This window comes from Lissotriton helveticus, chromosome 7 (assembly GCF_964261635.1).
Source record: "Lissotriton helveticus chromosome 7, aLisHel1.1, whole genome shotgun sequence".
NCBI lineage: Eukaryota > Metazoa > Chordata > Amphibia > Caudata > Salamandridae > Lissotriton > Lissotriton helveticus.
In genome coordinates, this window is record NC_136068.1 from 1,956,481,777 (window position 1) to 1,956,495,501 (window position 13,725).

At 58.3% G+C, this 13,725-nt stretch overlaps 1 protein-coding gene across 1 annotated transcript in view; it reads left to right on the forward strand.

Annotated features, from left to right (window-relative positions):
- The window catches only part of NOBOX (NOBOX oogenesis homeobox), a 312,543-nt gene extending 301,695 nt beyond the window's left edge, over positions 1-10,848 (forward strand). The window contains exons 8-9 of the mRNA XM_078651248.1: positions 1,208-1,573; positions 10,666-10,848. Coding sequence (XP_078507374.1) covers positions 1,208-1,573; positions 10,666-10,691 — 392 coding nt within the window. The 3' untranslated portion in view covers positions 10,692-10,848. The remainder of the gene's footprint in view (positions 1-1,207; positions 1,574-10,665) is intronic.
- Positions 10,849-13,725: the final 2,877 nt, after the last annotated feature.

A 13,725-nucleotide genomic window follows, 5' to 3' on the forward strand; every position in this document is an offset into this window, starting at 1 on the left:
CTGTGGGTTCTTGTTCCTTCCTCAGCTCTCTTTGCACCTGTGGGTTCTTGTTCCTTCTTCAGCTCTCTTTGCCCCTGTCCTGTGGGTTCTTGTTCCTTCCTCAGCTCTCTTTGCCCCTGTCCTGTGGGTTCTTGTTCCTTCCTCAGCTCTCTTTGCCCCTGTGGGGCTCTTGTTCCTTCCTCAGCTCTCTTTGCCCCTGTCCTGTGGGGTTCTTGTTCCTTCCTCAGCTCTCTTTGCCCCTGTCCTGTGGGGCTCTTGTTCCTTCCTCAGCTCTCTTTGCCCCTGTCCTGTGGGGTTCTTGTTCCTTCCTCAGCTCTCTTTGCCCCTGTCCTGTGGGGTTCTTGTTCCTTCCTCAGCTCTCTTTGCCCCTGTCCTGTGGGGCTCTTGTTCCTTCCTCAGCTCTCTTTGCCCCTGTCCTGTGGGTTCTTGTTCCTTCCTCAGCTCTCTTTGCCCCTGTCCTGTGGGTTCTTGTTCCTTCCTCAGCTCTCTTTGCCCCTGTCCTGTGGGGCTCTTGTTCCTTCCTCAGCTCTCTTTGCCCCTGTCCTGTGGGGCTCTTGTTCCTTCCTCAGCTCTCTTTGCCCCTGTCCTGTGGGGCTCTTGTTCCTTCCTCAGCTCTCTTTGCCCCTGTCCTGTGGGGCTCCTGTTCCTTCCTCAGCTCTCTTTGCCCCTGTCCCGTGGGCTCTTGTTCCTTCCTCAGCTCTCTTTGCCCCTGTCCTGTGGGTTCTTGTTCCTTCCTCAGCTCTCTTTGCCCCTGTGGGGTTCTTGTTCCTTCCTCAGCTCTCTTTGCCCCTGTCCTGTGGGTTCTTGTTCCTTCCTCAGCTCTCTTTGCCCCTGTGGGGTTCTTGTTCCTTCCTCAGCTCTCTTTGCCCCTGTCCTGTGGGGTTCTTGTTCCTTCCTTAGATCTCTTTGCCCCTGTCCTGTGGGTTCTTGTTCCTTCCTCAGCTCTCTTTGCCCCTGTCCTGTGGGTTCTTGTTCCTTCCTCAGCTCTCTTTGCCCCTGTCCTGTGGGGTTCTTGTTCCTTCCTCAGCTCTCTTTGCCCCTGTCCTGTGGGTTCTTGTTCCTTCCTCAGCTCTCTTTGCCCCTGTCCTGTGGGTTCTTGTTCCTTCCTCAGCTCTCTTTGCCCCTGTCCTGTGGGGTTCTTTTTCCTTCCTCAGCTCTCTTTGCCCCTTTCCTTATCTCATCCTTTGCTCTGTCTTGGTTTCCCCAGGGAGCATAGCCGCCTTCCAGGCTGTACCATGGACCGACCTCTACATTCAACGGGCCCCGTTCACTAGCCAGCTGTGCCAACGGGGCACACAGTTTGCAAGGCCAAGCTGTCGGTACTCCACAGACCACGGACTCTACACTCAGGCGGCCACTGGCCCCGCGCACCCCGTGCCACGCTTCTTTCCACTGGTGAAGGGAAACACATCTGCAGTGACGGAAACAGCGCCCACGATGCAGGCAACCCACCCAAGAACAACGCAAGCACAGAGCACTTACCAGGCCCAGCATGGGCAGCTGGCAGAGTACAGCATCGCTGATGCAGAGAAGGCTGGTACCCAGGCCACCCAGGAGTGCGAGGCCACGGCTGGTGAGTGCCTCAACTGCAGGTGTCAACAGAGGGTGTGGTGAGATGTGGGTCCTTCCAGCTGTGGGAGGGTCACTCACATCTGCCGGGTGTCAACAGAAGGTGACAAGTTGTGGGTCCTTCCAGCGGTGGGAGGGTCCCTCACATCTGCCGGGTGTCAACAGAGGGTGTGGTGAGATGTGGGTCCTTCCAGCTGTGGGAGGGTCCCTCACATCTGCCGGGTGTCAACAGAGGGTGTGACGAGATGTGGGTCCTTCCAGCTGTGGGGGGGGGTCACTCACATCTGCCGGGGGTCAACAGAGGGTGTGATGAGATGTGGGTCCTTCCAGCTGTGGGGTGGGGGGTTACTCACATCTGCCTCTTGCTCTTCTGGTCCCTAAGCCAGCAGCTGTTGGATGAGGGGGTGTGGTCTTTCCACAACCCTGTATCATCAAAGTCTTGTCCAAAGTGAGACCTGCGATTATCAAATAGGGTACACTAAAGTCAGAAGAAAGGAGGGGTGGTGACCCTATATCGTCTCATTACATTGCAGAACGAACGCCTGTAGGTTTATATAGGAACTCACGCCCTCGGATTCTTAGTGGCCCGCCCCATCACAGAGTCTCTCTCCCAGAATGATAGTTCACTAGGATGGGCCCCCCCTACCGAAGGAGCTCTTGATATTGTTATGGATCAGGTGAGAAAATCCCCTCGGGATCCCCCGTCAAACACTTCATTCAGGGGATTCCCTGGTGAGATTAAAAGCTGCCCCTTGTTTTCCCTGGGGGTGCGGTGTCACTGGTCCAAACGTCTTTCATGTGCTCATGTGCAAAGTCAATCTGCATGTGAGAAATATGAGGCAGGCGATGACGAGTCTCTTTCGGTGCAAGCAATTCAGACAGAGATATCTCTGCGCCATAATGTCCTGCCACCCCTACCAGCACCCCACCACCCCCATCCCGAGACGTGGCTTATGCACCGCTCCCATCCCTAGGCCCGGCTCATGCACCACTGACCACCCTGAAGCCTTCAGCTACGGTCGCTCCCCATGCAGCTCCCAGATCTATCTGCCGTGGTATCGTAGCTCTCACCCGCATTGCCCCTTAACTATTTTGTACTGTGCTTGCCTGTCTGCCTGCGCTCACCCGCATTGCCCCTCATTATTTCGTACTGTGCCTGCCTGCCTGCTGCTAATTAATCCACCATAGCGCTTTGGCATCTGTGGAATTGTAGCGCGCTATTGCTGGTGTGAGATCGCAGCGCTCCTAGCATTGTTCCCATTCACAGCTGCCCGTCTGCTTTAATTTACTGTTCGTAGCGCTTGTGCTCGTTAAGGCGTATTGGTGCCTGTCTGATGCTCGCCAAATAATTATCGTTGCGCTACACTTTGTATTGTATTGTGCTTGGCTACATTTTGATTATATTGTTTAAATAGTGCAATTGTGCATAGCGCCCATTTCAGGTTGTGCCTCCAATACAGTTTAGTTTTTGGCCTGCAGCCATTTTGTACTTTGTTGTTGTCCCTCCCTGCCCGGACCTCCGCCCCGCCCCCGCCTCCCAGCTGCTCCTCCCTCGCCCCCCCCTCCACCTTCCACATATGACAGATGCTTTTCGCGCAGCGTTAACGCGCAGCGGTCGCGCCGAAGGTGCGCCAAAGGTAAGCCCGTCTACGCCCGTCCGCGCCTGGACCGCGCCCAGCGCCAGACCCCCTGGTCCCCACCGCCCCCACCCCACTAGACTCACATATGATGCCGCAACTCTCCTCGCTCTCAACACCGGCTGCACTCCGCTATGCTGCGATGCTACCCCAGGACGTACCCACGGCCCATTCCCCTGCCTCTCCTGCAAATTCAACTGCCATAGGACCCTCAACAAACCCACTTCCCCCACATTCATCTCCGAACGCAACCATCTGAAATGCATCCTACTGAACACCCGCTCGGTCCACAGACATGCAACTGAACTCTGGGACCTGATCGACACTGCATCACCTGACATTGCCTTCCTTACCGAAACATGGATGAACGCATCTTCTGCCCCTGACATCGCCATAGCCATACCGAACGCTTACAAGATTATCCGAAAAGACCGCACCAATCAAACTGGTGGAGGCATCGCCATCGTCCACAGAAACACCATCAAAATCACAACCAGCTCCGACGACAACCTATCATCCGCCGAACACCTCCACTTCCAGATCCACACCGACTCCAGGACCACCCTTAGAGGCACCCTCATTTACAGGCCTCCAGGCTCCCGAACTCAATTCAGCGACGACATCACAGACTTCGTCAGCCCGCACGCCCTCGCCTCCGAGAACTACATTCTTCTAGGAGACCTCAACTACCACCTTGAAAACATACTCGACAACAACACCACCACCCTTCCGGACAACCTGGCCAATCTCGGACTCAAACAACTTGTCAACACCCCCACTCACACAGCCGGACACACGCTCGACCCTATCTTCACCTCCAGCAAGCACATCTCCTTCGACCGCATTACAGCTCTCCACTGGACGGATCACAGCTGTGTTCACTTCAGCTACAAAACCACCCTATCCCACAACCGTCCACAACCCATTCCCCGGAGAAAATGGAACAAAATCACCACCGACCAACTCCTCACATCACTCAACCAAAACCCTCCCACCCTAGCAATGGACCCTGACCAAGCGGCCACCAACCTCAGGCAATGGATTACCCACAATGCGGACGAACTAGCACCCCTGAAAAAGCACCAGTTGAACTCATCCACCAAAAAGGCTCCCTGGTTCAATGATGACCTTAAAAAATCCAAGAAGACATGCCGTACCCTGGAGAAGTATTGAAGAAAAGACCCAACCTCAGACAACATGGCCTCCCTCAAGACAGCCACCCGCAAACACCACCAACTGATTCGATCCGCCAAGAAATCAGCATTCAAGGACCGTCTCGACAACAATTCTCATAACAGCAAGGAACTCTTCAATATCGTCAAAGAATTCACCAACCCTTCCGCAGCATCCAACGACATCACTAACTCCCAAGACCTCTGCGATGCGCTATCCTCCTTCTTCTACAACAAAATTGCCGACATCCACAATAGCTTCGAGAATAATCCCAGTGATCAACCCGCCCCACCCCCTTCAGATCCCACCCCTCCAACTAACTACCTCAGCGCCTGGAACCCAATCACCACTGAAGACACCATTCGCCTCATGAACTCAATCCACTCTGGCTCACCTTCTGACCACTGCCCCCACCACATCTTCAACAAAGCTGACTCCATCATCGCACCCCAACTCCGCGATGTCATCAACTGCTCTTTCAACTCTGCCACCTTTCCAGAAATCTGGAAACACGCCGAACTCAGCGCCCTTCTGAAAAAACCCACAGCAGACCCCTCAGAACTGAAAAACTACCGACCCATATCCCTCCTCCCTTTCCCGGCCAAAGTCATCGAAAAAGCTGTCAACAGACAACTCGCCGCCTTCCTTGAATACAACAACTCCCTGGATTCCTCACAGAACGGATTTCGAGCCAAACACAGCACCGAAACCGCCCTCATTGCGGCGACCGACGACATCCGAGTACTCCTGGACAACGGAGAAACAGTGGCCCTCATCCTACTCGACCTCTCCGCCGCCTTCGACACTGTCTGTCACAGCACCCTCATACAACGCCTCAGCAACATCGGCATACAAGGAAAAGCCTTGGACTGGATCATCTCATTCCTAGCTGGAAGAACCCAGAGAGTCCGACTCCCCCCATTCCACTCAGAGGCCACCGAAGTCATCTACGGCGTACCTCAAGGTTCCTCACTCAGTCCCACCCTCTTCAACGTCTACATGAGTCCTCTCGCCTCCATCGCACGTCAACACAACCACAACATCATCTCCTACGCCGACGACACCCAGCTAATCCTTTCCCTCACCAAAGACCCCAACACCGCCAAAACCAACCTTCACGAAGGTATGAAAGAAGTAGCCGAATGGATGAAACAGAGTCGCCTAAAACTCAACTCAGACAAAACGGAGGTGCTCATCCTAGGATCCTCCCCCTCAGCTTGGGACAACTCTTGGTGGCCTTCCGCTCTGGGCTCAGCACCCTCACCCACAGACCATGCTCGCAACCGTGGCTTCATTCTTGACTCCTCTCTCTCAATGTCCAGACAAGTCAACGCCGTCTCGTCCTCCTGCTTCAACGTTCTTCGCATTCTCAAAAAGATCTTCCGCTGGATCCCCCTCGAGACTAGAAAGACTGTCACCCATGCACTGGTCACGAGTCGACTGGACTATGGCAACACACTCTACGCCGGAATTACAACAAAATTACAGAAAAAGCTCCAGCGCATCCAAAACGCGTCAGCGAGACTCATATTAGACATACCGCGCCGAGAGCACATCATCGGTCACTTAAAAAACCTCCACTGGCTTCCCGTCAACAAAAGAATTACTTTCCGCCTTCTTACCCACGCACACAAGGCCCTTTATAATCTAGGACCCGAATGCCTCAACACCCGACTGTCCTTCTACAATCCCACCCGCCAACTAAGATCATCCTACCAAGCCCTCGCCGCAGTCCCGCGCATCCGAAAATCCACCATGGGTGGCAGATCCTTCTCCTTCCTGGCTGCCAAGACCTGGAACTCACTCCCCACCCACCTCCGCCTTACTCAGAACCACATCTCCTTCAGAAAAGAACTCAAAACCTGGCTATTCGACAAACAGTGAACCCCTCTCTCCAGCGCCTTGAGACCGTCTGGGTGAGTAGTGCGCTTTATAAATGCCCGAACTTGAACTTGAACTTGAACCACTCCCATCCCTGGGCCCGGCTCATGCACCACTCTACTGCTCCGATCCCTGGGCCCGGCTCATGCACCGCTCCCATCCCTGAGCCCGGCTCATGCACCACTCCCATCCCTGAGCCCGGCTCATGCACCACTCCCATCCCTGGGCCCGGCTCATGCACCGCTCCCATCCCTGAGCCCGGCTCATGCACCGCTCCCATCCCTGAGCCCGGCTCATGCACCGCTCCCATCCCTGAGCCCGGCTCATGCACCGCTCCCATCCCTGAGCCCGGCTCATGCACCGCTCCCATCCCTGAGCCCGGCTCATGCACCGCTCACATCCCTGAGCCCGGCTCATGCACCGCTCCCATCCCTGGGCCCGGCTCATGCACCGCTCACATCCCTGAGCCCGGCTCATGCACCGCTCCCATCCCTGAGCCCGGCTCATGCACCGCTCCCGTCCCTGGCCCCGGCTCATGCACCGCTCCCATCCCTAGACCCGGCTCATGCACCGCTCCACCGCTCCCATCCCTGGGCCCGGCTCATGCACCACTCGCATCCGTGGGCCCGGCTCATGCACCGCTCCCATCCCTGAGCCCGGCTCATGCACCGCTCCCGTCCCTGGCCCCGGCTCATGCACCGCTCCCATCCCTAGACCCGGCTCATGCACCGCTCCCATCCCTTGACCCGGCTCATGCACCGCTCCCATCCCTGAGCCCGGCTCATGCACCGCTCCCATCCCTGAGCCCGGCTCATGCACCGCCCCCGTCCCTGGCCCCGGCTCATGCACCGCTCTCATCCCTAGACCCGGCACATGCACCGCTCCACCACTCCCATCCCTGGACCCGGCTCATGCACCGCTCTCATCCCTAGACCCGGCACATGCACTGCTCCACCGCTCCCATCCCTGAGCCCGGCTCATGCACCGCTCCACCACTCCCATCCCTGGGCCCGGCTCATGCACCGCTCCCATCCCTAGACCCGGCACATGCACCGCTCCACCACTCCCATCCCTGGACCCGGCTCATGCACCGCTCTCATCCCTAGACCCGGCACATGCACCGCTCCACCACTCCCATCCCTGGGCCCGGCTCATGCACCGCTCCCATCCCTGGGCCCGGCTCATGCACCACTCCACCGCTCCCATCCCTAGACCCGGCTCATGCACCGCTCCCATCCCTGGGCGCGGCTCATGCACCGCTCCCATCCCTAGGCCCGGCTCATGCACCGCTCCCATCCCTAGACCCGGCTCATGCACCGCTCCCATCCCTGGGCCCGGCTCATGCACCGCTCCCATCCCTGAACCCGGCTCATGCACCGCTCCCATCCCTGAGCCCGGCTCATGCACCGCTCCCATCCCTGAGCCCGGCTCATGCACCGCCCCCGTCCCTGGCCCCGGCTCATGCACCGCTCTCATCCCTGAGCCCGGCTCATGCACCGCCCCCGTCCCTGGCCCCGGCTCATGCACCGCTCCCATCCCTGAGCCCGGCTCATGCACCGCTCGCATCCCTGGGCCCGGCTCATGCACCGCTCCCATCCCTGAGCCCGGCTCATGCACCGCTCCCATCCCTGGGCCCGGTTCATGCATCGCTCCCATCCCTGGGCCCGGCTCATGCACCGCTCCCAACCCTGAGCCCGGCTCATGCACCACTCCCATCCCTGGACCCGGCTCCTGCACCGCTCCTTCACTCCCATCCCTGAGCCCGGCTCATGCACCGCTCCCATCCCTGGGCCTGGCTCATGCACCACTCCCATCCCTGGGCCCAGCTCATGCACCGCTCCTTCACTCCCATCCCTGGGCCCGGCTCATGCACCGCTCCCATCCCTGAGCCCGGCTCATGCACCGCTCCCATCCCTGAGCCCGGCTCATGCACCGCTCCCATCCCTGAGCCCGGCTCATGCACCACTCCCATCCCTGGGCCCGGCTCATGCACCGCTCCCATCCCTGGGCCCGGCTCATGCACCGCTCCCATCCCTAGGCCTGGCTAATGCACCGCTCCCATCCCTGAGCCCGGTTCATGCACCGCTCCCGTCCCTGGCCCCGGCTCATGCACCGCTCCCATCCCTGAGCCCGGCTCATGCACCGCCCCCGTCCCTGGCCCCGGCTCATGCACCGCTCCCATCCCTGAGCTCGGCTCATGCACCGCTCCCATCCCTGAGCCCGGCTCATGCACCGCTCCCATCCCTGGGCCCGGCTCATGCACCGCTCCACCGCTCCCATCCCTCGGCACGGCTCATGCACCACTCCCATCCCTGGGCCTGGCTCATGCACCGCTCCACCGCTCCCATCCCTCGGCACGGCTCATGCACCACTCCCATCCCTGGGCCCGGCTCATGCACCGCTCCCATCCCTGGGCCCAGCTAATGCACCGCTCCCATCCCTGGGCCCGGCTCATGCACCGCTCCCATCCCTGGGCCCAGCTCATGCACCGCTCCCATCCCTGGGCCCGGCTCAAGCACTGCTCCCATCCCTGGGCCCGGCTCATGCACCGCTCCCATCCCTGGGCCCGGCTCATGCACCGCTCCCATCCCTGGGCCCGGCTCATGCACCGCTCCCGGCTCATGCACCGCTCCCATCCCTGGGCCCGGCTCATGCACCGCTCCCATCCCTGGCCCGGCTCATGCACCGCTCCCATCCCTGGGCCCGGCTCAAGCACTGCTCCCATCCCTGGGCCCGGCTAATGCACCGCTCCACCTCTCCCATCCCTGGGCCCGGCTCATGCACCGCTCCACCTCTCCCATCCCTGGGCCCGGCTCATGCACCACTCCCATCCCTAGACCCGCCTCTTGCACCACTCCCATCCCTAGGCCCGGCTCATGCACCGCTCCCATCCCTGGGCCCGGCTCATGCACCGCTCCACTGCTCCCATCCCTGGGCCCGGCTCATGCACCACTCCCATCCCTAGACCCGCCTCTTGCACCACTCCCATCCCTGGGCCCGGCTCATGCACCGCTCCCATCCCTGGGCCCGGCTCATGCACCGCTCCCATCCCTGGGCCCGGCTCATGCACCGCTCCACCGCTCCCATCCCCAGGCCCGGCTCATGCACCGCTCCCATCCCTGGGCCCGGCTCATGCACCGCTCCCATCCCTGGGCCCGGCTCATGCACCGCTCCCATCCTTAGACCCGGCTCATGCACGGCTCCATCACTCCCATCCCAAGGCCCGGCTCATGCCCCATCTGTTGTCCCTTCCACCTGCTCCATCGCCCAGTTTGGTACAGTGTGCGCTGCAGCACTGTGACCCCCCTGCCCGCCAGGCTTGCTTTCACCCGATGCTCGCACACTCAGGATATCCGTGCAGGCCCAGTGAAAAGCGCTACTGATGAGGAGTCAGAGGCCCTGGCATCATCAGAGGGGCCCTGGGTACCACTGCCATCCCTGCTGCCATGTTGAACTCTGCCCCATGTTGCCCCCAGTGGGCGAGGACACCAGGCCTGCCTGGCCCTCTCCTCGCCCAGCACGTGTCTCAGTGTCATAGGGGCCCAGCACGCGTCTCAGTGTCATAGGGGCCCAGCACGCATCTCAGAGTCATAGGGGCCCATCACGCATGTCAGTGTCATAGGGGCCCAGCGCGCGTGTCAGTGTCATAGGGACCCAGCACGCGTCTCAGTGTCATAGGGGCCCAGCACGCGCCTCAGTGTCATAGGGGCCCAGCATGCGTCTCAGAGACATAGGGGCCCAGCGCGCGTGTCTATGTCATAGGGGCCCAGCACGTGTCTCAGTGTCATAGGGGCCCAGCGCGCGTCTCAGAGTCATAAGGGCCCATCATGCGTCTCAGAGTCATAGAGGCCCAGCATGCGTCTCAGAGTCATAGGGGCCCAGCATGCGTCTCAAAGTCATAGGGGCCCATCACGCGTCTTATAGTCATAGAGGCCCAGCACGCGTCTGAGAGTCATAGGGGCCCAGCGCGCGCCTGAGAGTCATAGGGGCCCAGTACGCCTGTCAGTCATAGGGGCCCAGCACGCGTCTCTGAGTCATAGGGGCCCAGCATGCGTCTCAAAGTCATAGGGGCCCAGTACGCATCTCCGAGTCATAGGGCCCAGCACGCGTCTCTGAGTCATAGGGGCCCAGCACGCGTCTCAGAGTCATAAGGGCCCAGCACGCGTCTCTGAGTCATAGGGGCCCAGCACGCGTCTCAGAGTCATAAGGGCCCAGCATGCGTTTCAAAGTCATAGGGGCCCATTACGCGTCTTAGAGTCATAGAGGCCCAGCACGTGTCTCAGAGTCATAGGGGCCCAGCACGCGTCTCAGAGTCATAGGGGCCCAGCACGCGTCTCAGAGTCATAGGGGTTAAGGATTTGAGTCTGGGATACTGCACTTATCTGATTCTTTTTCTCTTTTCCAGCCTTTCCATCCGAGATGAAGAATTAACCGGAATCAGAAAAACTGAAAACTATTTATCAGGAGTTAGAGAAGCCGCTCACCAAGACTTATTGGAGACATAATATTTATTTGTTTGTGATTATTTTTGGAGTAAATTAATAGAGATGCTGCTGCATTTGAAATAAACAAGACTCATCATTTTGTTTGCCAGTCTCCACCCAGTTCCTCTTTTCTTTGTCTGCTCTTGTGGGGTTGTAACCAGACATCCCACCAATCAAGGATGTCCCTGCATCACTTGAAGGCGTACTGAGCCACTGTGCTGGGGGTGAGGCCTGCCATCCCACCAATCAAGGGCGTCCCTGCACCGCCGGAAGGCGTACTGAGCCGCTGTGCTGGGGGTAAGGGCTGATATCCCACCAATGAAGGGCGTCCCTGCACCGCTGGAAGGCGTACTGAGCCGCTGTGCTGGGGGTAAGGGCTGATATCCCACCAATCAAGGGCGTCCCTGCACCGCCGGAAGGCGTACTGAGCCACTATGCTGGGGGTGAGACCAGCCATCCCACCAATCAAGGACGTCCCTGCACCGCTGGAAGGCGTACTGAGCCACTATGCTGGGGGTGAGGCCAGCCATCCCACCAATCAAGGAAGTCCCTGCACCGCTGGAAGGCGTACTGAGCCGCTGTGCTGGGGGTGAGGCCTGCCATCCCACCAATCAAGGGCGTCCCTACATCCCTGGAAGACGTACTGAGCCGCTGTGCTGGGGGTGAGGCCTGCCACTGCACCAATCAAGGGCGTCCCTACACCGCTGGAAGGCGTACTGAACTGCTGGGCTGGGGGCGAGGCCTGCCATCCCACCAATCAAGGAGTCTCTGCACAACTGGAAGACGTAACCAGCTGCTGTGCTGGGGTGAGGCCTGCCATCCCACCAATCAACGGCGTCCCTACACCGCTGGAAGGCATACTGAGCCGCTATGCTGGGGTGAGGTCTGCCACCACACCAATCAAGGGCGTCCCTACACCGCTGGAAGGCATACTGAGCCGCTGTGCTAGGGTGAGGAATAGGGCCCACTCCACTTGTCATGGAGGGCCCTCTGAGCCACAGGCTCCAACACCCACACCAAATGTCCTGGAGTGTACTCAGGCAAAGTAGCCTTTTGGTCATACCAGTGCTTCATGAGCTCCTGGCTGGCCTCCAGTTTCCTGTTTGCCTTGTACATGTACTCCTTCATTTTAGATCTCAGGTCTAGCAAAAAGTCAAGCACATTGTCCTTAGCTTCTTTAAGAGGCTTCTCTAAAGACTCTCTAAGCAGGCTCAATGGCCCCCTCACTGGGTGTCCAAACACCAGCTCAAAAGGACTGAAACCACCCCCTTTCTGTGGCACCTCCCTGTAGGCAAACAGTAAGCATGGGAGGAGAACTTGCCATCTCCTCCTGAGTTTCTCTGACACCCCATTTATCATGCCCTTCAGGGTTTTATTGAATCTCTCAACAAGACCATTTCCTTGTGGGTGATAGGGGGTGGTGAACTTGTAGATGACACCACACTCATCCCACATAGCAGTCAGATAGCTGGACAGGAAGTTTGTGCCCCTATCTGACACCACCTCTTTTGGAAAACCCACTCTGGTGAACACACCAAGAAGTGCTCTAGCCACTGCAGGTGCATCAATGGTTCTAAGAGGTATGGCGTCAGGGTATCTAGTGGCATGGTCAACTACCACTAAGATATACCTATTCCCTGATGCAGTAGGTGGGTCCAGGGGACCAACAATGTCCATCCCCACCCTTTCAAAAGGAACCCCAACCACTGGCAGTGATATTAGGGGAGCCTTTGTCTTGGCCCCTGCCTTGCCACTGGCCTAACAGGTGACACAGGAGCTGCAAAACTCCTTTACCTTTTCAGACATATTGGGCCAGTAGAAATGGTTCACCAACCGGTTCCATGTCTTTGTCCGTCCCAAATGTCCTGCCAAGGGGATATCATGACCCAGAGTCAGGATGAACTCTCTGTACTTCTGGGGCACCACAAACCTCCTGGTTCCCCCCTCCTTGAGGTTTCTGGCCTCTGTATAAAGCAGTCCATCTTCCCAGTAGAGTTTGTGAAACCCACTGTCATCCCCCTCCTCTTGCTTAGAAGAAATCCGCCTCAAGCTCTCAAGGGACTCGAAGGATACTGGATCAGGGAGGATCAGTGGCAGTGATCCTCCTTGATCTAAGTGCCGCCTTCGATACGGTCAGCTACACCACCTTGCTGGACCGTCTCCATAACATCGGAGTCTCAGGTGACGCCTTAAGGTGGTTCGAGTCCTTCCTGTCTGGGAGGTCGTTCCAGATCTTTGACGGAGAGATGGTGTCCTCGAGTAAACCCCTGAACTGCGGAGTACCACAGGGCTCCTCTCTGAGCCCTGTACTGTTCAACGTATACATGAGGCCGCTGGCGGGTGTTGTCGAACCATATGGCATTAAAATTGTGTCATATGCCGACGACACCCAGCTGGTGGTCTCGTTGGCCACGAAGAACAGTAGGCATTCCACAGCCGACCTCCTAAACTGTCTAGTGGATGTCAAGGGATGGATGACCAACTCCTCCCTAAAACTAAACGGTGATAAGACGGAGCTTATGCTCCTAGGCCCCACCTCTCCCGTACCATTCATTTCACTGTGGCCCAGTGTCTTGGGCCCTCCTCCCACCCCTAAGGACAGCGTCCAAAGCCTGGGGATATGGCTTGACAACAAACTCTCCTTTTCTACTCAGGCCAAAAAACTGTCTTCCACTTGCTTTGGCCTGCTTAGAATCCTGAGGAAAGTCCTCCCGCTACTCCCCCAAGAGGCCAAAAAGGTGGCGGTACAAGGCCTTATCCAGTCACGCCTGGATTCTAACAATGCCTTGTATCTAGGAGCATCAGAGATGACCCTCCGGAAACTACAGGTCGTCCAAAACTGTGCAGCCCGCACCTTGCTGGAACTCTCGCGCACTCAATCAGCCAGACCCGCTCTGAAAACTCTCCACTGGTTGCCAGTGAGGCAGAGAGTGACCTTCAAGGCGCTGTGCTTGGCGCACCGCGCCTTTTGGAAAACAGCC